Here is a 25686-nt window from a genome sequence, read left to right as displayed (position 1 = left end):
CAGATAGCTTACTGAATCAAAATCGATCAATCTTTGTTTTCAAGATTCAGTTGACCTGGAACAATAGAATCTTAGAACACAGGAAGAGGCCACTCAGCCCACTGACACTGTGAATGGCCTGTTGCTATGCTGTTTATCCTGTGCGTTGATATGTCAATAGTCCCATCCCTAAACATCTCCATTTGTCTCTCCTCATTCAAACATCTCTGTACCTCATTCACCAAGCTTTGGGTCACCTGTCTTACTATGTCCTTATGTGGTTCAGTGTCAAATTTTGATCATCAGTCTAGTGTTTTTATACCACCTTAAAGGCACCATATAAATGCCAATTGTTGTTCTGCTTCACGTCACTGCTGGGCCTTCCTGAGGCCATACATGTTCTCCTGGTGGCTCTCAATTCACAGACAAATGGGAGAATACTCAAGAGAATGTCAGGGGAGGAGAGGATGATAATGTGGAGCCCAACATCCCCATGTTCTGAACTGATTGGGTTTGCATTTCCTCTTTCTCATCCCAGACATGGCGGTGCAGAACGTTATTGGCGATTCCTTCCGAGGGGCAACGTGGGTGGCTTTACACAATGGTGGAGGTGTGGGCTGGTGAGTGTGAATCAGAATGCGTTAATACTGCCCTTCGTCCAGGAACCAACTTTAAGCCACCTCGTGATGGGGCTCCATACCTCGGAGTCAGGAACGGGAGGTAGGAACACATTCTGAACCAGGAGCAGGGAATTCTTCCTCAGACCAGAGTGAACTGAAGTGGGGGCCGTGACTGAGATGTATAAAGTTGAGGGACACAGCCAGGCTCACCTGGGAGAAACCTTTCCCCTTGCTGTGGGGATAAATGACTGGGTGCATAGATGAAAGGTTAGGGGCGGGAGGATTGGAGAAGATGTCAGGGAAAAAATACTTACCCAGAGGCTGGTGGGGAATCTGGAACTCTCTGCTGGTGAGGGTGGAAGAGGCAGAAACCCTCATCACATTGAAGAAGAATTTAAATGTGTACTTTTGATGTCAAGGCGTACACGGGGCAAATGCTGGGAATGGGATTTGAATAGTGACTTAGCTGTTTTTACTGGTGCAGTGTCAATGGTCTGAAGGGTCTTTTCAAGTGCTAGGGCCTTCTATCACACCCTGAATGTAACTCCCGTCCTAAGGCACAGTGTGGGTGTCTCTACACCCAATGGACTGCAGTGGTTCACTGACAGTGAGGCGGTAGCGGAAGGACATTGCAGTGACACATCGACGAGGTGAGATATGACATTGATTGTGTCGGGTGAAGGCCGTGGTGGAGGAGTATGGGCCCCAGCCGTGAAAGATGGCACCTGAGAGTAGTACCAGTGGACTTGGTGGCGAGGTGATGGAGGAGGGACGGTGGCACAAGCATCATTGATTTTTATTTTAAATCATTAATGGGATGTGGGCGTTGCTGGCCAGGCAGCATTTATTGCCCAGAGGGCAGTTTAGCGTCACCCACATTGCTGTGGGTCTGGAGTCACGTGTAGGCCAGACCAGGTAAGGGTGGCAGTTTCCTTCCCTAAAGGGCATTAGTGACCCAGATGGGGTTTTCTGACAATCGGTAATGGATTCATGGTCACCATTTGACTCTTGATTTCAGAAAACTATCAAATTCAAATTCCACCATCAGCTGAGGCGAGATTCGAACCGTCCTCAGGATGTTATCTGGGCATCCAGACAATAATAGCAATAGGCCATTGCCTCCCTATGTGATGATGTGCTGGCTCAGGACCAGTGGATTCTCCTTAAGATCTATCGTTCTCTTTCTCCCTTGTTCTTAAATTATTCAAAATGGCACCAAATCACGATGATAAATGAAAGCTGTTTACTGCATTTTATTCTATTCAGACATGTGACAACGAAAATTATTCATCATTCATAATACCCAATGGGGTAATTTGTATTAGATGGATGTGCCTGGCTCTCCAGTCACTGTGCATCATGAAGGTAGCAGGGTCTCCTTGGCCTAACCTGTCAAAGGAGGCTTCAGGATAAAACCATGTAGGAGCAATGGTAAACACCCAGCTGTACTTTGACCTGTCTGTCTCCTCTCCACCTATCTTCTCCTCTATCCATCTTCTATCCACCTCCCTCTCTCCCTATATATTTCAGAACCCCCTTCCGCTCCCCCAGTTCTGAAGAAGGGCCTAGGCCCGAAACGTCAGCTTTCCTGCTACACCTTGTTATCTCAGCTGTACTCATCGCCCAGTGAGAGACTCCTGTGTGAACACCATGCAGAGGAACTGGACCAGGATGCTGTTTTGAAGCTTATCAGAGACAACAGACAGATTGAGAAGTTGCAGGAGGGCAGTGTGTTCACACATATCATGTCATTGGAGACTTTGACATTTTGGCGATAGCGAGAGGCTAGATAAGCTCAGGTTGATTTCTTTAGAGCAGAGAAGGTTGAAGGGGGACCTGGTAGTGGTGTATGGGGGGGGCGGGGGGGAGCGGTGATGATGAGGTGCATGGAAGGGATGGATGAAAGGAAGCTGTTCCCCTTAATTGATGGGTTAATAACACAGGGGCAGCATGTTCAAGTGAAAGGCAGGGGGTTTAGAGAGGACAAGACCAGGAACTGCTGGGGAAACTCAACAGGTCTGACTGTATCTGTGGAGCGAGAAGCTGAGTTAAGGTTTTGGGTCTAGTGATCCGTCTTCAGAACTTCTGATTTCTAGCATCTACTGTTCATTGGTTTTTAGATTTTGAGGGAAAACATTTTTACCCAGAGGGTAGGGGGTTGGGGGGGGTGTCTGGAATGCACTGCTTGGGAGTATATTTGAGGCGGGAAACCTCACAACCTTTAAAATGTATTTTGGTGGGCATTTGAAACCTCATAACATTCAAGGGTATGGGCCGAGTGCAGGAAAGTGTGGCTAGCGCAGGTAGTAGAATATTTTTGGAAGCTCAAACTTGATGAGTCAAATTGCCTCTTCTGTATTGTCTGGCTGTTTGATTCTACCATAATGGTATGATAGTGAGGAAAATTTAATTCAATGGAATCAAAAATGGAATAACAGGAAGCATGGGCACCTGGTGGTCACACATCATTCATTTAGGGACAGCATGGTGGCTCAGTGGTTAGCACTGCAGCCTCACAGAGCCAGGGACCCGGGTTCGATTCCACCCTCAGGTGACTGTCTGTGTGGAGTTTGCACATTCTCCCCGTGTCTGCGTGGGTTTCCTCCGGGTGCTCCGGTTTCGTCCCACAGTCCAAAGATGTGCAGGTTAGGGTGGATTGGCCACGGTAAATTTCCCCTAATGTCCAGGGATGTGAAGGCCAGGTGAATTAACCATGAGAAATGCAGAGTTATAGATACAGGTTAGGGGGAAGGATGGGCTCCAGAACTGAATTCAGTAACTCCCTGGTGGGATCTAACCAGAACTGGAACATAGTTTCAGATTCCTTCATCTGAAGAGATGTGTGCAAAAAGTAATTCAGCAGGTTCGATGAAGGGCACTAAGGAATTACCTCTCATGCAGTGAAGATGAAGATAAAAATTGTTCTCCGGAGATGTCCAGCATCTGTTCAACACTTGGCTCCTGGCACTGAAAGCTTCATTTTGATACTGTTGAGTTACTTTTCATATCCTCTGTAATAGGCCAAAAGTACTTTTCCACTTGTGGCTTCAATTACAGTAAGTCTGATCAGCAGTAAATGATTCTATCAGGCTGATGTAATTCATTCCTAATGGAGAGGAGCGTAAAGCTGTCAATAAGAACGTTACTGAATCTTCCACATGTTAGCTTTCATCGTGAGGCAAACTTAATGCAAAATGCCAAGGCTCCGATAGCAGATGCCAGTTGGATTGGGAGGATTAGCTTTGAAAGGTGGAGCTAATGGTGGATTAGTTCTCTGTTGATGTTAGGGTTTGAATTTTAACCACTTTTATACCTTTGACAAAAAGGAAAATTGATGAGGTGTAGACCTTGAGGTTTTCAGGGTCTTAGGGAGAAAAGGTTTCAGATTGCCACACAGGGAAGATGCAGAGAATGGTGAGCAGGACGGGATGCAGGTCTGACGAGATATATAGGAGCAGAAGTAGGCCATTCAGTCCATCAAGTCTGCTCTGCCATTCAATGAGATGATGGCCTATCTGGTAATCCTCACTTCCACATTCCTGCCTTTTCGACATAAATTTAATTCTCTTCCTGATTAAAAATCTGTCTATATCAGCCTTGAATATACGTAATGATCCAGCCTCAACAGGCATGTGTGGTAAAGAATTCCACAGATTCACTCCCCTCAGAAAGAAGAAATACCTCCTCATCTGTCTTAAATGGGCGATAACTTATTCTGAGATGATACCCCTTGGCTCTTGAATTTCCCATAAGGGGAAACAACATTTCAACATCTAGCCCATCAAGTCCCTCAGAAATGTGTACATTTTAATAAGGTCATCTCTCATTCTTCTGAACCCCAATGATTTACAGGCCCAACCTACTCAACGCCTTCTCATAGGACAATCACTCCATACTGGGATCATTGGATTGAACCTTCTTTGGATTGACTCCAATGCCACATATACCCTGTCTACCCTTTTGACATCTACCCCGTCATGTCTTCGACAACATCTGTGTGTTTCAATAAGGTAACATTTCCCAAGGGAATTAAGGGTTTCTGAGAGAAGGCAATTGAATGGAGTTGACTAACATATCAGCCATGATCAAATGGTGAAACAGACTCGATAATCTGAATGACCAAATTCCGCTTCGATATCTTCAGCCTTATGGTCATAAGACAGTCGCTCCATGCCTGGGATAAGCCTAGTGAACCTTCTCCAATGCTGTGTATGTTTTCTTAGATACAGGGTTCAAAACTATTCACTGTATTCCAGCTGTGGTCTGACAAGGATGGGGAACGGTCAGAGGAGCACTAATCAATGTATTTTCACTCAGAGTTTTTGGTGGGAGAGAAGGTAGAGAAGTTTTATTCCTTATCTAATCCCATGCTGTCCCTGTCCTCAGAGTATTTAATGGGGGGACCGTGTTGAGGGAGCTTTACTCTGTATCTAACCCTGTGCTGTCCCTGTCACTGGGAGTGTTTGATGGAGGCAGTATAGAGGGAGCTTCACTCTGTAGCTAACCCTGTGCTGTCCCTGTCCTGGAAGCGTTTGATGGGGGACAGTATAGAGGGAGCTTTACTCTGTATCTAAGACCATAAGACAATCTAACCCTGTGCTGTCTCTGTCCTGAGAGTGTAGAGGACTGGGGGATAGTGTAGAAGGAGGTTTACTCTGATGGGGTGTGTTTTTTGTTGTTGGACAGGGGAGAGGTGATGAATGGTGGCTTTGGCCTGGTCCTGGATGGCTCTGCGGAGGCTGAGGAGCGCGCAAATATGATGTTGAACTGGGACGTATCCAATGGGGTGAGACATATTTCCATTCTGCTTCACTCTGTGTTCTAATGAAACACATTCGATGAGGTCAGCAAATATTTGCATGTCTGTTAAATCAATAATCACCAGAGAAAGAAGCCATTTGGCCCATCATTCCAGTGCCAGCTCTGAAAGTGCAGTCTAACAAGTATCTCTCCCTTGCCTTAACCCTATTGATCCTCAAGTATCTTGCTTCAGTTGTTGATTTAATTATTACAAATGAATTGCTTTTGAACGCACTTCTAACAATCACTAGTGTAGCATCTTTAATGTAAAATGCTGCATTAGTCCCTCTCACAGGAGCGCTGTGAATCAACACCTGCCACTAAGCTTTGAAAGGCATTGTGAGAACTAATGAAAACTTTGGTCAGAGTTAGCTTTGAAGGGATGTCTTGAAGGAGGAAAGAGAAATGGAAAAGAAGAGCATTGTGTGGAGCCATTTCCAAAGCTTAAAGTTTAGGCGAGTCAGAACAGGGCGAGTAATGACAGAATGATTAGCATAAGTGGACAATGCAGCCACTTGATTTTCACCACATCCACAAACATCCCACTCCCTCCACCATCGACGCGCAGTAGCAACAGTGTGTACCATCTACAAGATGCACTGCAGAAAGTCACCAAAGATCCCTAGAAGCACCTTCCAAACCCATGACCCACCGGGAAGGACAAGGGGCAGCAGGTACATGGGAACACCACCCCCTGCAAGTTCCCCTCCGAGCCTCTCATCATCCTGACTTGGAAATATTTGCCGTTCCTTCACTGTCCCTGGGTCAGAATCCTGGAATTCCCTCCCTGAGGGCATTGTAGGTCAACCCGCAGCACATGGGCTGCAGCAGTTCAAGAAGGCAGCTCACCCCCACCTTCTCAAGGGGCAACTAGGGATGGGAAAGAAACGCTGGGCCCAACCACTGACGTCTACATTCCACAAGTGAATAAGAAAAATTGAGATAGACTAGAGATCAGATTTGGGGGAGCACACCAAGCATCAGCCTTGGAGGTGGGGAGGGGTAGTATAGACAGGGGAGGGGTGAGGCCACAAAGGAAATAGAAATAAAATGTGAAAAAATGCATTTAAAATCAAGGCAATGTTTAACCATTAGGTAGCAAGGTGTAGAGCTGAGTGAACACAGCAGGCCAGGCAGCATCAGAGGAGCAGGAAGGCTGACGTTTCGGGCTCAGACCCTTCTTCAGAAAAGAAGGAATTTTCTGCTTGGCCTGCTGTGTTCATCCAGCTTTACACCTTGTTATCTCAGATTCTCCAGCAGCTGCAGTTCCTACTATCTCTGAAACAATGTTTAACCATTGTTGGTCATAGGGTTCATGGACCTGCTGAAAGTTTAGACACAGGATGATCTGAAGTTTTTAGACAGGAGGGGCCATGTTACAGAAGTGGAAATAAATGGCACAGACTCAGGTCAGAGTCCATTGTGGGCCAGATATCACCTATGGAATTCTAGATCTTTATACATGGGTATGCAAGAAAAGACTCATGCTTTTTGCCTAACCTCTGACCCCCTTTCAGTGGAAACAGCTTTCTACTTACTACTATCAAAATTCCTCAATGCTCTATCTCCCCCCAACCTTCTCCAGTCTAAGGGAAACTATCCCATTTTATTACCAAGCAACTACTTGGAAGGAGGTTTTGTTGGTAACATCCCTGATACTGAGCTGGAAAACCCTGGGGTTCGAGTCCCATACCAGGACTTGATGATCACAGAAAGTGGAACTGTAACACCGCCAACCAGGTTTAGGATCAACCTGTAAACTTTTCCAACACATGCCAATAGCAGTCTGATGGAAAATGTTGTAGCCTCTAGCATCACTGTCACTCACAGACTGTATCATATGTGCATTGTACTACATAACTCAGACCTCCTTAATAAACAGTAACAAACAGCCAAATGACTGACCCTTGTATGTACCATCCTAATGTACCTCCTCTGCACTTTCTCCAAGGCCATGACATCCCTCCTAATTAAGAAATTTAATTCTGGTCTTTATTGCTGAGGAGTTGGACTCTAAAAGTAGGGAAGTCATTGCTACAGACTGTCAGTTAGACCTCAGATGGAATGCTGAGTACAGTTCGGGTCCCCGTATTTAATAAAGGATATAGTGACACAGGAGATTCACTCGGCTGATTTTTGGAATGCAGGGGCCGATTTATCACGAGCAGCTAAACAGGTTAAGCCTTTATTCATGAACAAAAACAAAGTTGCTGGAAAAGCTCAGCAGGTCTGGCAGCATCTGTGGAGGAGAAAACAGAGTTAACGTTTAGGGTCCGGTAACCCTTCCTCAGAACCAGACTTTATTCGTAGAAGAATAAGGGGTGACCTTATTGAAAGATACATGATGCTGACAGGGGGTTTGGCAGGGCAGATAGTAAACACAATATACCGCCCATTATGCACAATATTGAGGGAGGTGGTAATGGTTAGAAGCTGACCTTTTACCTCTGGGATTTGGGCCCTTACTCAGTCTAGGCTGATGGGTGGAGTGCAAGTGCAGGGATCAGAGGTGAAGTGAGGTTAGGGAATCTCAGCCAAGCCCTGTCGGAGACAAGGTAACTAACATCAATGAAAAACAAAATCAGAGTTAACGTTTTGGGTCCGGTGACCCCTTCTCAGAACCTGAAACGTTAACTCTGCCCACCCATTACAGTGAAGAATGTACCTTTCCATCTGCAGCTATTGTTTTACTATAAGAATTGCAGCAACTCAGCAAGATCCCACAAACAGCAGCTCCATGATGAGACAATAATTTGTTAGTAGTGATGTTAATTGTGGCTTTCCCAGAACTTCACAACCAGAGAATTGATTACAGTGCAGACGGAAGCCATTCAGCCTGTTGTGCCTGTACTGGTTCTATCCCCTAGTGCCAATCTCCTCTCTTTTCCCCATATCCCTGCACAAAGTTTCTGTCCAATGCCCCTCTTGAAAGCTTCAATCGAACCTGCCTTCACCACATTTCCAGGCAGCGCATTCCACACCCTAACCACTCCCTCACATCCCCCTCACTTCATTCGCAAGTCATTTTAAAAGCCCACTCCATTGCTCTCCTTCACGAAGGGCCTGGGAAATCAGTCACACTGGCAGATGGGGCTGCGGTTCTGAAAGGCACTACAGAATGCAATTTCCTTGTGTTGCAGGTGACCCGTCGCTGCTGGTCTGGGAATCGTAGGGCATACGAGACAATTTGCAGAACCATGAAGGAACACAGTGGCCTGAGGGTGACCCTCCCTCACAGTGTGGAGGATGAAGGGATCTTGGACAGAGCCCTGCAGAAGTAGGCATCCAGGCCAATTCTGGTCTCCCTGCCATGGGAAGGGTGTTGTGAAACTTGAGAGGGTTCAGAGAAGGTTTACAAGGAAGTTGCCGGGGTTGGAGGGTTTGATCTACAGGGAGATGCTGAATAGGCCGGGGCTATTTTTGAAGCTGAGGGGTGATTTATATATTTATAAAGCCATGAGGGGCATGCATAGGGAACATAGACACGGTCTTTTCCCTGGCATGCAGGAGTCCACAACTTGAGGACATAGGTTTAAGGTGAAAAGGCAAAGACTTAAAAGGGACCTAAGTAACAACACTTTCACACAGAGGGTGGTGCGTGTATAGAATGAGCTGCCAGAGGAAGTGGTGGAGGCTGGTACAGTTACAGCATTTAAAAGGCATCTGGATGGGGACATGAATAGGAAGGGTTTAGAGGGATAGAGACCAAATGCTGGCAAATAGGACTAGATTAATTTAGGATATCTGGTTGGCATGGACAGGTTGGACTGAAGGGTTCCAGACCCCCACCACTGTCTGGATGAAAAAAATCTTATCTCAAATCCCTTTTAAACATCCTGCCTTTCACATTAAAATTGTTATTAGCCCTTCGGCTAAGGGAACAGCTGCTGTCCAACCATGTCCGCTCATAATGTTATACACCTCTATCAGGTCCTTTAACAATCTCTGCTCTATAGATAACAACCTGAGTGTATCCAGCCTCTCTCCATAGCTAACCTGCTCCATCCCAGGCAGCATCCTGGTGAATCTCCTCTGCACCCCCTCCGGTGCAGTCCCATCCTTCCTATAGTGCACTGACCAGAGTTGCACACAATGCTCCAGCTGTGGCCCAGACAGAGTCCTGTACAGCTCTAACATCACCTCCCTGCTCTTATAATCGATGTAATGATCAATAAAGGCAAGTGTCCTATTTACCTTCTCAACTACCCTATTAACCTGTCCTGCCACCTTCAGGGACCTGTGGACAAGTTCCCCAAGATCCTTCTGTTTCTTTGCGCTTCCTAGTGCCCTGAGCCTACTAGTGTCTTGCCAATCATTGATTGCTCCCTTGTCTTGTTCCTTCTACCAAAGTGCATCACCTCACATTTATCAGGCTTACATTCCACCTGCCACTGATCTGCCCATCTGACCAATTATTGCCCTTCTTGCTGTAACCTAACAGCTTCTCCCTCACCGTCAACTACCTGGACAATGTGAACAAAATGTATTTGGAGTTCAAGACCTGTAACAATCTGAGAATAAATGAAGCATGGTATCTGTTAATAAGTCCCCCTCGGTTTGCTTCTCTCTCTGAGGTGTCACTGACCACAGGCTGACAAAGTGATCACATTGTTCAGAGGGACATTTGATTCCTCGTGGTAGCTGCCTGAATAAATGAAGTTGAACAATCATTGCAAAGCATGTACCTATATGTTATTAGAGATAATGGGAACTGCAGATGCTGGAGATTCCAAGATAATAAAATGTGAGGCTGGATGAACACAGCAGGCCAAGCAGCATCTCAGGAGCACAAAAGCTGACGTTTCGGGCCTAGACCCTTCATCAGAGAGGGGGATGGGGGGAGGGAACTGGAATAAATAGGGAGAGAGGGGGAGGCGGACCGAAGATGGAGAGTAAAGAAGATAGGTGGAGAGGGTGTAGGTGGGGAGGTAGGGAGGGGATAGGTCAGTCCAGGGAAGACGGACAGGTCAAGGAGGTGGGATGAGGTTAGTAGGTAGCTGGGGGTGCGGCTTGGGGTGGGAGGAAGGGATGGGTGAGAGGAAGAACCGGTTAGGGAGGCAGAGACAGGTTGGACTGGTTTTGGGATGCAGTGGGTGGGGGGGAAGAGCTGGGCTGGTTGTGTGGTGCAGTGGGGGGAGGGGATGAACTGGGCTGGTTTAGGGATGCAGTAGGGGAAGGGGAGATTTTGAAACTGGTGAAGTCCACATTGATACCATATGGCTGCAGGGTTCCCAGGCGGAATATGAGTTGCTGTTCCTGCAACCTTCGGGTGGCATCATTGTGGCAGTGCAGGAGGCCCATGATGGACATGTCATCAAGAGAATGGGAGGGGGAGTGGAAATGGTTTGCGACTGGGAGGTGCAGTTGTTTGTTGCGAACTGAGCGGAGGTGTTCTAGAAAGGGCAACTTTCCCCCCACGGTGATTGAGTCTGCTCCCACGATAAGACATTCCACTCCCGCACATCCCAGATGTCCAAGTTCTTTAAGGACCGCAACTTTCCCCCCACGGTGATTGAGAACGCCCTTGACCGCGTCTCCCGCATTTCCCGTGACACATCCCTCACACCCCGCCCCCGCCACAACCGCCCCAAGAGGATCCCCCTCGTTCTCACACACCACCCTACCAACCTCCGGATACAATGCATTATCCTCCGACACTTCCGCCATTTACAATCCGACCCCACCACCCAAGACATTTTTCCATCCCCTCCCCTGTCTGCTTTCCGGAGAGACCACTCTCTCCGTGACTCCCTTGTTCGCTCCACACTGCCCTCCAACCCCACCACACCCGGCACCTTCCCCTGCAACCGCAGGAAATGCTACACTTGTCCCCACACCTCCTCCCTCACCCCCATCCCAGGCCCCAAGATGACATTCCACATTAAGCAGAGGTTCACCTGCACATCTGCCAATGTGGTATACTGCATCCACTGTACCCGGTGCGGCTTCCTCTACATTGGGGAAACCAAGCGGAGGCTTGGGGACCGCTTTGCAGAACACCTCCGCTCAGTTCGCAACAAACAACTGCACCTCCCAGTCGCAAACCATTTCCACTCCCCCTCCCATTCTCTTGATGACATGTCCATCATGGGCCTCCTGCACTGCCACAATGATGCCACCCGAAGGTTGCAGGAACAGCAACTCATATTCCGCCTGGGAACCCTGCAGCCATATGGTATCAATGTGGACTTCACCAGTTTCAAAATCTCCCCTTCCCCTACTGCATCCCTAAACCAGCCCAGTTCGTCCCCTCCCCTCACTGCACCACACAACCAGCCCAGCTCTTCCCCCCCACCCACTGCATCCCAAAACCAGTCCAACCTGTCTCTGCCTCCCTAACCGGTTCTTCCTCTCACCCATCCCTTCCTCCCACCCCAAGCCGCACCCCCAGCTACCTACTAACCTCATCCCACCTCCTTGACCTGTCCGTCTTCCCTGGACTGACCTATCCCCTCCCTACCTCCCCACCTACACCCTCTCCACCTATCTTCTTTACTCTCCATCTTCGGTCCGCCTCCCCCTCTCTCCCTATTTATTCCAGTTCCCTCCCCCCATCCCCCTCTCTGATGAAGGGTCTAGGCCCGAAACGTCAGCTTTTGTGCTCCTGAGATGCTGCTTGGCCTGCTGTGTTCATCCAGCCTCACATTTTATTACCTATATGTTATTGTTATTTTTCTAACAACACAGACTATCATGTTTCACTGATTTAAACCACACACCTTAGCCCAAATGTTTCAGATCAATGATGGGCTGTTTAAACGTGTCAAATTACTCTGAGCTCCTGGGGTGAGGGGAGGAGTTGGACCCCGCTCTGGTTTGAAAGGTAACTAATGGTCTTGTCTGTTAACAAATTTCTGTGCGATAATTTTAACATCTGCTTTGGCCCAGGAGGTATTTGTTTGGTATTAAATTTGTCTCAAACTGCCAGTGTGTGTTTCATGTGGCCAGGTGAGGGGAAGGCAGATTGAAAAGAATTTGCACTGTCTGTGGTCTCCCCTAATAACCTCAATGTCTGAGCATGGGGGTCAATTGAACCAAGACTGGAACAGTGAGGTGTTACCTACAATATACAGAGTACAGTTCTGGTGCACTTCCTATCTTAACCAATGGAACAAGGTGCCCGAGTTAGAGCCAAGAGAACAGAAGAGGTCCAAAAAAATTAATTAGCTGCATTTTCATAGCCGACCTCAGGACAGCCCGGAGCATGTTATTGAAAACAGTAAGGTTCGACAGCAACTGTTGTGAGACAGACTGAGTTAATGTTTCCGATCTGGCGACCCTCTGTCACTTTCTTGTATTTTTGTGACTTTGTAATGAGTGGGATTAGTGCTGGGGCTACCACTACTGACTATGCATTAATGATATGAATGGGGAAAGTGAAAGGAGAAATCGACAGAATGAAGGGATCTGTGGATTCTCTTGCATAAATCACAAAAAGCTAGAATCCAAATAGAGCAGGAAGACAATGGAAAGCTGACCTTTGTTATGGAAGGAATGGAGTATAAAAGTAGGGAGATCTTGGTAAAAGTACACATCGAACAAGTCAGACTACAGCTGTTGCCCCTTATAGGAACGTAGACCATTCCCTCCTCAAGCCTGTTCCACCATTTATGAGATCATGTCTGATCTGTGGCCAAATGCCAGAAACTTGCCTTTGGGCCTGTACTCAATGGGGTTTACAAGAATGAGAGGTGATCTTTTTGAAATATATAAGGTTCTTACAGAATTTGACAGGGGACATGGGGAGAGGTTGTATCCCCTGGTGGGACAGTCGAGGACCAGAGGAAGTCATTGCAGAATAAGCGTGCACGACTGAAGACAGAGATGAGGAGGAATTACTTCTCTCAGAGGGGAGAGAATCTGTGAATTATTTACCACAGAGGGCTGTCAAGGTCGTTACGTATATTCAAGGTTGAGATAAGCAGATTTTTAATCAGTAACCTAATTAAGGACAAGGGGAAATGGCAGCAAAGTGGACTTAAGAATTATTAAATCAGCCATGATCTTGCTGAATGGTGGAGCATTCTCAATGGACTGAATGGCCTTCTTTTGATCTGATGTCACATGGTCTTCCAAGATCAGGCTCTCTTCCATTGGGGAATATTAGCTGCACCTTCCTGATTCGCGGCTTCTTCACATCTTTGCTGTGATTTGCTGCCACATGGTGGTGAATGAAGAGAAATGACAGGCCAGTCTTAACCTCCCTGTCCCCGCCACTTCCTCCAGCTCCTACATCCCTCCCTATCTCTGCCACTTCCTACAACCCTCCCTATCTCTGCCACTTCCTCCAGCTCCTAAACCTCTCCCTATCTCTGTCACCTCCTCCTGCTGCTACACCCCTCCCTATCTCTGCCACTTCCTACACCCCTCCCTATCTCCGCCACCTCTTCCAGCTCCCACACCCCTCCCTATCTCTGTCACCTCCTCCTGCTGCTACACCCTTCCCTATGTCTGCCACTTCCTACACCCCTCCCTATCTCTGCCACCTCTTCCAGCTCCTACACCCCTCCCTATCTCTGTCACCTCCTCCTGCTGCTACACCCTTCCCAATCTCTGCCACTTCCTACACCCCTCCCTATCTCTGCCACTTCCTACACCCCTCCCTATCTCTGCCACCTCTTACAGCTCCTACACCCCTCCCTATCTCTGCCACTTCCGACACCCCTCCCTATCTCTGCCACCTCTTCCAGCTCCTACACCCCTCCCTATCTCTGTCACCTCCTCCTGCTGCTACACCCTTCCCAATCTCTGCCACTTCCTACACCCCTCCCTATCTCTGCCACTTCCTACACCCCTCCCTATCTCTGCCACCTCTTACAGCTCCTACACCCCTCCCCATCTCTGCCACTTCCTCCAGCTCCTACACCCCTCCCTATCTCTGCAACCTCCTCCTGCTGCTACACCCCTCCTATCGTCACTTCCTCCAGCTCCTACACCCCTCCCTATCTCTGTCACCTCTTCCATGCCTACACCCCTTCCTATCTTAGTCACCTCCTCCAACCTCCCTATCTCTGTCACCTCCTCCAACCCCCTACACCTCCTCCCTATCTCCGTAACCTCCTCCAGCCCCTCCCTATCTCCGTAACCTCCTCCAGTCCCCTACACCCTCTCCCTATCTCTGTAACCTCCTCAAACCCCTACACCCCCTCCGTATCTCTGTAACCTCCTCCAGCCCCTACACCCCCTCCTTATCTCTGTAACCCCCTCCCACCCCTACACCCCCTCCCTATCTCTGTTACCTCCTCCAGCCCCCTACATCCCCACCCTATCTCGTAACCTCCTCCAGCCCCCTACACTCCCTCCCCATCTCTGTAACCTCCTCCAGCCCCTGCAACCTCTCCCAATCTCTGTAACTTCCTCTAGCTACCACAACCCTCACCACTATGATAGAGTTCTAAGTTTACTCCATTCAGCATGTTGCATTTGGAGATGATTAAGATAATACTGTTGTTATTTACAATATCCATTCCACTGGAAGCCTCCAGCTGGAGATGTTTCCAGGCCCACAGTGCTCTTTCTCCATTTATTCTTACCATCTCTCTTCATCTCCCCACTATCAATATTTCCTCCGATCCCTTTCTCCCTTCTGTGCTAATCCAGTTTCCCTGAAATGTATTGGCAAAGTTGACCTTGAGCATTCCCTGTGGGAGCAGCTTATTCAATCTCCCACCCTCAGCGTTTCACCAGACCTGCAGAAAATCATTCACTCTAAACTGCCCTCTGAATGGGCCAGGAAGCCTCTCAGTTCAAGGGTAATTAGGGATGGGCAAAAAATGATGGCCTTATCAGTGATACCCACAGCCAATGAAATAATATAGAATGAACGTCAGAGCTCGGTTCTTGACTCAGAGACTGGTCGGGGCGTGGAATGCATTGCCAGAGAGGGTAATGGAGGCGGCTTCATTAGGGGCATTTAAGTGGCTCTTAGATAGGCACATGGATGATAGCACAAGGTAGGGGTGGAGGTTAGATAGACCTTAGGTTTAGGGTAAAAGTTCGGCACAACATCATGGGCTGAAGGGCCTGTACTGTGCTGTAGTGATCTATGATCTGTGAATAAACTCTCTTGATTCTGATTTCCAAACTGGTTTCAAGATCATTTCCAACTCCAGGGCTTCACCCTAACTATCAAGACTGACACTCAGTCGTGTGGTATTGGAGCTATTGTCTTTTCAATGAGATTTAATTTGAGGCTACAATTGAGGCATAAATGTATAAAATATCCATAAATTGTTGCAATCATTTAAAATTTGGCATTCTTGAGTATGTCCTGATGAATGCGAGATGGAAGGTTTGAGCAGCGTCTCACTTTTCAGTGATTTCAGTGATAATACTTATCTCCCCATACAACATCGCAAGAACAGATTAATCAATCATCACAATGCCCCTCTATTTCAGCAAAGGTGGCAGCCAATTTAAACGCATCACGCTCCAAAAAAGGACAATGAATGACCATTCCTATTTGCAGGATGAACATGGTCAGCCCACAGCTAGAGGCCTGTGTGCAGTTCTCGCTGTCACACTACAGGAAGGATGGGATTGCACTGGACGGGGTGCAGAAGAGATTCACCAGGATGCTTCCCGGGATGGAGCATTTCAGCGATGGAGAGAGACTGGGTAGGGTCCAGTTGTTTTCTTTGGAGCAGAGAAGGCTGAGAGGGGACTGCATTGACACGTGTAAGATTATGGGCAACACTGAGAGGCTAAATAAGGAGAACAATTCCCTTAGTTGAGGGATCAATAACTGGCGACATAGTTTATAAGGAAGGCGCAGGTTTAGAGGTGGTTTGAGGTAAACTTTTTTCACTAGTGGATGGTGGCATCTGGGACTCACTGCTTGTCGGGGTGGTAGAACCAGAAACCCTCAGAAAATTGAAGAACAATCAACATTTTCCACACAGAGCGGGGTGCATGTATGGAATGAGCTGCCAGAAGAAGTGGGGAGGCTGGTACAATTACATTTAAAAGGCATCTGGATGGGTACATGAATGAGAGGGATTTAGAACAATGTGGATTAAATGCTGGAAAATAAAATGAGATTTATTTATGATATCTGGTTGGCATGGAAAGCTGGACTGGGTTCGGATACCATGTTGTATAACTCTAAGACTATTTAGATGTGCCCATGAAATGCCAAGATACACAAGGATATGGTGCTGGTAAAATGTCAGGACTAGAATGGCTCACTACTTGGTGACTGGCACGGGCACAATGTAGCTCTGTGACTGCATTACTAGAGAAGAACTATTACACAGGATTAGTCAGAGGTACAGATAGGACATTGTCACACGAAAGTGACTGAGATTGGTACAACATAACTCCTGTCAGAATGGCAACAGAATAGACGCTACTGGATTGGAAATGAAATTGGGGATGATCAAAGAAAGCCTGGTAAATTTCATCGAGTGTGAAACATCATGTGGCTGGAAAGAACGAGATTGTAAAGTTTCGGGGATATTGATGGAATCCTGTTGGTGATTGTTCCACACTGAACCCAAAGAACAAAGTCTACCAGGTCAACCCTCATTAAGAGAAAGGAACCCCAGACTGTCCTGATAATTATCACCTCATGGTTCTGGTAGCATCCTTGTGAATTTTCTTTTTCTTCCATTCCTCCATGGAGACACTCAGTTCTGTGGACCTCATTTCTTCTTGCATTGTTATACAGTTATAGAGCTGTACAGCATGGAATCAGACCCTTTAGTCCAACTCATCCATGCCAATCAGATATCATAAACAAATCTAGTCCCATTTGCCAGCATTTGGTCAATTTCCCCCTAAATCCTTCCAATTCGTAAACCCTTCCAGATGACTTTTAAATGTTGTAATTGTACCAGCCTCCACTTTATTCTTGGAGATTATTATCCACAAACTGTGTCTGCGTGGGTTTCCTCCAGGTGCTCCGGTTTTCTCCCACAGTCCAGGTGGATTGGCCATGCTAAATTGCCCATAGTGTTCAGGGGTGTGTGGGTTTAGGGGGATGGGTCTGGGTGGGATGCTGCAAGAGTGGGTGTGGACTTGTTGGGCTGAAGGGCCTGTTTCCACACTGTAGGGAATCTAATCTAATCTAATCTAATCACAAATCAATTCAGATCCCATCAACAAAACAGCCCATGCTTTTGCTTCTGCAGACTGCCTGAAAGAATGTCAAAATAGGCTGATTGATCCTTGCTCCTGAGATGCTGCTGTGTTCATCCAGCTCCACACTTTGTTATCTCGGATTCTCCAGCATCTGCAGTTCCAATTATCACTGATTGATTCCTTTGATGTTAGAGCCTAGTCCAGGTTCGGCCAACTGCATCACATGATGATTTTGATCCTCCATTTGGAACGGACTCGAGATTTTCCTTATGTGCTCTTGCAGCTGTGTGGAAGAAGAGGCTGATCATAGAATGGTTCAGAAAGACCTTTGTCCTGCCCTCACCTCCACGCGTTGGCCCCTGTTACATTCCCTGTCTAGACCCATCTCTGTAACATAACCCAGTCTCCTGGTGCTGTGGTCAGCTGTAGCTTGGACAGAGGGAGGCAGCACTCTGACTGAAACTCAAACCACATTTGAGACTGTGAGGATCACTACATCGGACAAACAGGAAGGAAACTAACCACGAGAGTGCACAAACGCCAACTGGCTACAAAAAGACATGACCAATACTCACTCATCTCACTCATTGAGGTGGCACGGTGGCTCAGTGGTTTTGCACTGCAGCGTCACAGAGCCAGGGACCCAGGTTCGATTCCAGCCTCGGGTGACTGTGTGTGGAGTTTGCACATTCTCCCCATGTCTGTGTGGGTTTCCTCCGGGTGCTCCAGTTTCCTCCCACAGTCCAAAGATGTGCAGGCTAGGTGGATTGGCCATGCTAAATTGCCTGTAGTGTTCAGGGTTGTGTGGGTTATAGGGGAATGGGTCTGGGTGGGATGCTGCAAGGGGCAGTGTGGACTTTTTGGGCCGAAGGGCCTGTTACCACACTGTAGGGAATCTAATCTAATCTCAATCCACATGGACAAGGAGAACCACCAATTCAACTGGGACAACACCAAAATCCTGAGACAAGCAAAGCAGGACGGGCACAGGAATTCTGAGAACCCACGAAGAAAGCCATCAATAAATGTATAGAACTCGACCCCAAATACACCCCACTGCGAAGGAAACCCGGTAGTGAGGCAATCCATCGCCACGGACCCCAGAGTTTAAAAACCAGGCGGGAAAACACACCCAGGCTTCATTGGAGGCTGCACTGACAATATTACTCAGCACGGTAACGAAACGTCTGCGGAACAACAAACCAGCTCGGCGAGCCAACCAACCACAACATCCACATTTCATTGATCTATCAGCCCGGCACTCAGACCAAGGGTGGCTTTGTCTTCAACATTCTCATCATCATTACACATCCCTCCACAGACTCACCCCTCCTTAGAATGGCCTCTCACCCTATTCCCTGGAATCTCCGTCATCACCCAACAAATTACCGAGGACTGTAGGGACCTGAGGGGCAACTTTTTCACACAGAGGGAGGTGCGTGTATGGAATGAGCTGCCAGAGGAAATGGTGGAGGCTGGTACAGTTACAGCATTTAAAAGGCATCTAGATTGTTATATATATATATAGGAAGGGTTTAGAGGGAAATGGGACAAATGCTGGAAAATGGGATATGATTAATTTAGGATATCTGGTCGGCATGGGACGAGTAGGGCCGAAAGGGAATGGACTCGACGGGCCGAATGGCCTTACTTCCACTGCTATGTCTAATGGTCTGTTTCCGTGCTGCCCGTCTCGATGGTGCTTCCTCTGATCCTGGAACTCCGGTCCGGGTTTTGGTGCCGCCCGGTTCCCGATCCCGATCCGGACGGTGTCTCCGATCCAGTGCGGGTTTTGCACGCCGCCCTGCCCCCGCCCGGAGCAGTTTCCCGCCGGAGCCGCGGGGAGACCGGGGATGGAGCAGCAGGGGCTGGGCCCGGGCCCGAGCCTGAGCCTCGAGTACCAGCAGCTGCGGCGCACAGAGCGGGCCGGCTGCGAGGAGCTGGGAGTTGGCGGCGGGGCCCCGGGGCTGCAGGCTCAGGTAGCGGCGGTAAGTGAGGGCGGCCCCGCCGCCTCATACTCACTGTTCCCGGCTGCTGCTGGCGGAGAGGCCGGGGCCCGGGCCGAGCCCGAGATCTTCGTCGTCTTCAACCTGGCGGGAGAGACGGACCTCGAGCTGGGCCGGGGGCCAGGAGAGGCCGGGGCCCAGGCGGGAGGCCTGACACTAGGCTCCGGTCTGGAACCCGAGCCTGGGCCTCGCGTAGTCCCGGCCGCACAGGAGAGCCACCTGCGGCTGGAGGCCGAGCCGCAGCCGCCTCCTCCCTCTCCTCTTCCGCCTGCCGCCCCCGCTGAGGGCGCCGGGCTCCTGCTGGAGGCCCCTGTAGGCCCGGGCCTCCCCGGGGACGGAGTTGGGGCCTCGGCCTCTCCTGGAAGCCTGTCCGGCACCATCTCCATCAATAACCGCAACCTGCTGGTCCGCATCGAGAACGGCCTCCTGATCCTGGCGGCTCCAGGGGAGGTGGCGGGGCCCGCGGCCGCCGGAGAGGACCCTTCCCCCAGCCCGGCTCCCGCTCAGGCCCTGTCCCAAGGCCCAGCCGCCGCCTACCCCGGCGTGGGGGGCGGCCTAGCGCTCGAGGCGGGGGCCCGGCACCTCCTGCCCGAGCAGCCGCCCCCTCTACCTCCCGCTCCGGGCCTAGGGGAGTCGGGCAGCCTGGGGCTGGAGTGCGGCCCTGGGCCGGCTTCAGGCACCTCTTACGGGGACCTGATCCTAACGGAGAGCGGAGATGTGCTGATGAAGCTGTCGGAAGGGCTCGGCCTGGGCCGCAGCAAAGCCTCGGGCCCCGTTTACCAGTGTCCGGAGCACGACTGCCGGGAGGCGTTCGATAAGAAGCACCGCCTGAAGGTGCACTTGCTGTCTCACAGCCCGCGGCCTTTCCGCTGCACGGTGCCGGGCTGCGAGTGGGCCTTCACCACCTCCTACAAACTCAAGCGGCACCTCCACTCGCACGGCAAGCTGCGGCCTTTCGGCTGCCAGGCCGAGCGCTGCGGCAAGCGCTTCACCACCGTCTACAACCTCAAGGCCCACATGAAGGCCCACGTCCAGGAGCTCGCCTTCGTCTGCGAGGTCTGCTCACAGCCTTTCGCCACCGCCCTCAAGCTCAGCGGACACCGGCGCAGCCACTTCGAGCCCCAGCGGCCCTTCAAGTGCGACGTCCCGGGTAAGCTGGGCACACAGAGAGCGGCCTTGGTGGAGGGACAGAGACACCCTGAGACAGGGGGGCTACAGAGGGACAGAGACACCCTGAGACAGGGATGGGGCTGCAGAGGGGTCTTGGTGTCCAGAGGGACAGAGACACCCTGAGACAGGGATGGGGCTACAGAGGGGGCTTGGTGTCCAGAGGGACAGAGACACTCTGAGACAGGGATGGGGCTGCAGAGGGGTCTTGGTGTCCAGAGGGACAGAGACACCCTGAGACAGGGATGGGGCTGCAGAGGGGTCTTGGTGTCCAGAGGGACAGAGACACCCTGAGACAGGGATGGGGCTGCAGAGGGGGCTTGGTGTCCAGACGGACAGAGACACCCTGAGACAGGGATGGGGCTGCAGAGGGGGCTTGGTGTCCAGAGGGACAGACACACCCTGAGACAGGGATGGGGCTGCAGAGGGGTCTTGGTGTCCAGAGGGACAGAGACACCCTGAGACAGGGATGGGGCTGCAGAGGGGTCTTGGTGTCCAGAGGGACAGAGACACCCTGAGACAGGGATGGGGCTGCAGAGGGGTCTTGGTGTCCAGAGGGACAGAGACACCCTGAGACAGGGATGGGGCTACAGAGGGGGCTTGGTGTCCAGAGGGACAGAGACACTCTGAGACAGGGATGGGGCTGCAGAGGGGTCTTGGTGTCCAGAGGGACAGAGACACCCTGAGACAGGGATGGGGCTGCAGAGGGGGCTTGGTGTCCAGACGGACAGAGACACCCTGAGACAGGGATGGGGCTGCAGAGGGGGCTTGGTGTCCAGAGGGACAGACACACCCTGAGACAGGGATGGGGCTGCAGAGGGGTCTTGGTGTCCAGAGGGACAGAGACACCCTGAGACAGGGATGGGGCTGCAGAGGGGTCTTGGTGTCCAGAGGGACAGAGACACCCTGAGACAGGGATGGGGCTACAGAGGGACAGACACCCTGAGACAGGGATGGGGCTACAGACGGTGTTTAATCACTAATGTGGGGGTGTGGGGAAAACATTGACCTTTCTGCCTGCAGGAGTAAAATACAGGGTTGGAAAGAAAATTAGAGTATAAACATAGAAGCTGAGCCCTTTGAACATGCTGTAACAGTGATGATGCTGTGGATTTAAGAGGTTATTTTCTCGTTTTATTTCAGAGAGGCTTTAACACAGGCGCCAAGCTGTCTGCATGAAAAAGCTAGTTATCAGCTTGTAAGGCCTTGTTTTTTTTAAAAATTGGAATAATGGAAGCAGCCTGGGTATGGCAAGCACGCGCCAACTCGTGTTGCTAGCTTGTTTTTAGTTTTTAGGTTTAGTTTTAAGCAGTTGCTGCTGGAGTCTCAACAAGGCGTGAGCTGGAGTTTTTGAAGAAGTAGGAGCTATCTTTTCCCTCTGTTGGTTACACCTAGAAACTGGGGATTCTCTCTGCTGCTGGGTCACTTGTGAGACAGATCTGTTTTTCTGCATTTGCCTTTTTGCCAAGGGGTGCATTCATGGGACACTATTATACTTGAACAGTTAACTAGTTATAGTTACTGTGTCTATTCTGTTAATTTTTCCAGTAGATTTAGTTAGTCTAAATTCTTCTTTTGTATTTTAACTATAGTGTTTAAATAAATTTGTTTTGTTTAATCTCGAGTAGTTCGATCAATCGAAGTGCACCTGGAACCCATTTCAGTACATTTGCCTTTAAAATAAGAAAAAGTTAGGCTCTCAGTTACCTTCTCAAAATATTTTGAGTGGGCCTGGCCTGGTTCATGTCAGTAACATTGAAGAAAACGGTGGCTGCTCTGGTTCTGATCCACCTTCCTGCCTTTTCCCATGACCCTTTTATTCCTTTTGTACCCATGAATTCATAAATGTCTACTGTGAGCAACTCTGGGCAGCATACGTTGGGAAAGATAGATTTGCCCTTGGAGGAAGTGCAGAGTATGTTTACAGATGTATGCAGACAGTTAACTAGACTTGGCAACAGTCTAATTACAAGGAGTAATTAAACCAGCAAGTGAGATCCTGGAATTTTGAAGGGTTCAAGAGTGATTTGATCAATGTTTTCAGTATATCAAATAGGTAGATAGAGAATAATTCTGCTCGTGGATTCTAGGATGATCTAATTTTTACACTTTCAGGTATGAAGTTCAGGTGCACTTCAACATTCACAATTTTGCGATTATCTTTGCAGAAGGTAATTGGGCACAGCGGTTTTGGTAATTGTAATTTTGAGATTGATAATATTTTGTGAACGAAAGATAATAAGCGTTGTGGGTGTGAAGTTACATCACAGATCGGCCATGGTGGCAATGAAAGGACTGAATGGCCTCCTATTTCAATATTCCTAGCTGAAAGCAATGGTTTCCTCTGAGCTTCCACCATCAGATAGTTTAATGTACTTTGAAGGGGAAATTTATAGAACATAGAAAAGTACAGCACAGTACAGGCCCTTCAGCCCATGATGTTGTGCCGTGGAATAATCTTCAACCAAAAATAAAATAACCTAACCTACATTCCCCTCAATTCACTGCTGTCCATGTGCATGTCCAGCAGTCGCTTAAATGTCACTAATGACTCCGCTTCCACGACTACCACTGGTAAACTATTTCCATGCGCTCACAACTCTCTGGGCGAAGAACCTCCCTCTGACGTCTCCTCTATACCTTCCTCCTAACACCTTAAAACTATGACCCCTCGTGGCAGTCAACCCTGCCCTGGGGAAAAGTCTCTGGCTGTCGACTCTATCCATGCCTCTCATTACCTTGTACACCTCGATCAGGTCACCTCTCTTCCTCCTTCTCTCCAGAGAGAAAAGTCCAAGCTCAGTCAACCTCTCCTCCTAAGACAAGCCCTCCAGTCCAGGCAGCATCCTGGTAAACCTCCTTTGCACCCTCTCCAAAGCCTCCACGTCTTTCCTATAATAGGGAGACCAGAACTGGACACAATATTCCAAGTGTGGTCTCACCAGGGTTTTGTAAAGCTGCAGCAAAACCTCACGGCTCTTAAACTCAATCCCCCTGTTAATGAAAGCCAAAACACCATATGCTTTCTTAACAACCTTATCCACTTGGGTGGCAACTTTGAGGGAATATTGGAACTAGGGCAAGCAAGTAGGGGGACCTGGACAGCTCTTCCAAAGCCTTGGCATGGACATGATGAAGGTGAAGTTGGATGAACGCAGAAAGTAGAAATGCATGGGAAATTATCATGGAGTAGTGGGAGGAGGTTCATGTGAATATAAACAGCAGCATGAACCAGTTGAGTTGAGTAGCCTGCAACTGTGTTGCTATTAATTGCAAGAAATACACCCCAGAAAGCACAAAAACAAGTTTTATACATGCTGGAAATACAGTGCAGGCCTGACAGCATCTGTGGAGAGGGAAACAGTTAACATTTCAACTCAATAACCCTTTGTTGGAATAAATCATCAACCTGGAGCACTAACTCCTTGTGTCTCATTGGAGATGCTGAATGACCCACTTAGTGTTTTCCAAATTTGAATTATTTGAGGCCATTCAGCCCCTTTATGTAAAATGTTAAGAAAGCAGTAGGCCTGCTTAATTGGTGACTTGAAATAGACTAATTTTTCAATGAGCCATGTGTTTATGGATTGCCTTTAACCTGACAATTGTTCCATGGCACTTAAGGGAGTATGATTTTAAATGGAGCTTGTTTAAAATAATAGGTTATAAAGAGTGTCCTAAAAGAAGAGAGAATGAGACAAAAATTACGATGATTAGCTGTGACCAGCTACCCATAAATGGTGCTCTGATGGCTCCCAGGCATGTATGTCTGATTGTATTGCCATTGTGTGGATATAGTTTGACTGCAAAATTCAAATAAATACTTCTAGTTTTTCACTACAAATGTGGGCTAGTGGTCTGATGAGGAAGACATGGTGTATGTGTTTTATTCTGAACTTGGCAAAACCCATTCTCTGTTGCAGGTTGTGAGAAGACATTCATCACCATCAGTGCCCTTGGTTCTCACAACCGTTCCCACTTCCGAGATCAAGAGCACTTCACCTGTTCTTTCCCAGGCTGTGACAAGCGTTATGACAAAGCCTGTCGCTTGAAGATACACCTGAGAAGCCACACGGGTACGATGGTAACTTGTGGAGCAGTCTCGTTCAGCTTTTGACTTACTGTACTCTTCATCAAGGCTCCTCAGGGGAACACATGATGGGTAACTGTTGCTGACAGGACTGTTTTGAACTGGCTGTTCACCTGTAAGGATTGCTGTTTATTTCCTGTCAAAACAATTCCTGCTTTCAGTAACTGAAAGCATCAGAGCTCAATTCCTTGTGTGGCCACCACTTATACAGTTTTTTTTCAATTTGAGGAAACCTGCCCTACTGAATCCTGTTTTGAACAAGCTGTTCTTGTTCCTGTGATCACAGAAAAAATGCATACGATTTCTAAACGTTATAGGTTTGATGCATTTAGAGAATGCTTTGACAGTGCTTTCCCAGTGTTGTATCATTTCTGCTGGGTGTTATGTTTTAGCTGTGCTGGAATGCTGTAAAATTTCTTAGCTCAACTGAAATAAATGGCACCACAGACATTTAAAAGAACGATCTTTCTTATGCAGGTGAAAGGCCCTTCATATGTGACTTCGATGGCTGTGGCTGGTCATTCACCTGCATGTCAAAATTACTACGACACAAAAGGTAAAAATAAAAGCCCAAAAAGGTGTCAGTTTTTGGAGGGCATTTGTTTACATCAGACTGGGTGCGAAAGCTGAATTTTTAAATTGAAATTTAATACCATAATACTACAATTGCAAAGCCTCCAATTTGCACGTACGAAGTACCCACAGACAGCAACATTAAAGCCAGATAGTCTATTTTATTGAATTTGGCCAAGAAACCATGGAGAACTCCCAGTTCTTAAATACTCACACTCACCTGCAACTGGCACATGATAAATTGAATGAATCTTGCTTTTATGATCTAAATCTCTCATTTCATGCACAGCATCTCAAGCCGAAACTGCTCACCTTTCTTAGTTTTCTCTTACTCCTTTGACAGCGTTATAAAATGTTATTCGGATTAACT

At 48.5% G+C, this 25686-nt stretch overlaps 2 protein-coding genes across 3 annotated transcripts in view; both read left to right on the top strand.

The window, feature by feature from the left end:
- The window catches only part of uroc1 (urocanate hydratase 1), a 111332-nt gene extending 101182 nt beyond the window's left edge, over nt 1–10150 (top strand). For both annotated transcript variants that reach the window (XM_059649698.1, XM_059649699.1), the window contains exons 18-20: nt 518–599; nt 5286–5385; nt 8540–10150. In XM_059649698.1, the coding sequence (XP_059505681.1) occupies nt 518–599; nt 5286–5385; nt 8540–8680 (323 nt within the window). In that variant the 3' untranslated portion in view covers nt 8681–10150. The remainder of the gene's footprint in view (nt 1–517; nt 600–5285; nt 5386–8539) is intronic.
- Nucleotides 10151–19291: 9141 nt separating this feature from the next.
- Nucleotides 19292–25686, top strand: part of si:dkey-156n14.3 (zinc finger protein ZXDC) — a 29831-nt gene continuing 23436 nt past the window's right edge. Inside the window, exons 1-3 of the mRNA XM_059649697.1 lie at nt 19292–20636; nt 24577–24729; nt 25221–25299. Coding sequence (XP_059505680.1) covers nt 19334–20636; nt 24577–24729; nt 25221–25299 — 1535 coding nt within the window. The 5' untranslated portion in view covers nt 19292–19333. The remainder of the gene's footprint in view (nt 20637–24576; nt 24730–25220; nt 25300–25686) is intronic.

This window comes from Stegostoma tigrinum, chromosome 11, assembly GCF_030684315.1.
Source record: "Stegostoma tigrinum isolate sSteTig4 chromosome 11, sSteTig4.hap1, whole genome shotgun sequence".
In the NCBI taxonomy this organism is placed as follows: Eukaryota; Metazoa; Chordata; class Chondrichthyes; order Orectolobiformes; family Stegostomatidae; genus Stegostoma; species Stegostoma tigrinum.
The sequence above is the reverse complement of the archived record's forward strand: the minus strand, read 5'-3'. Positions and strand labels throughout refer to the sequence as shown.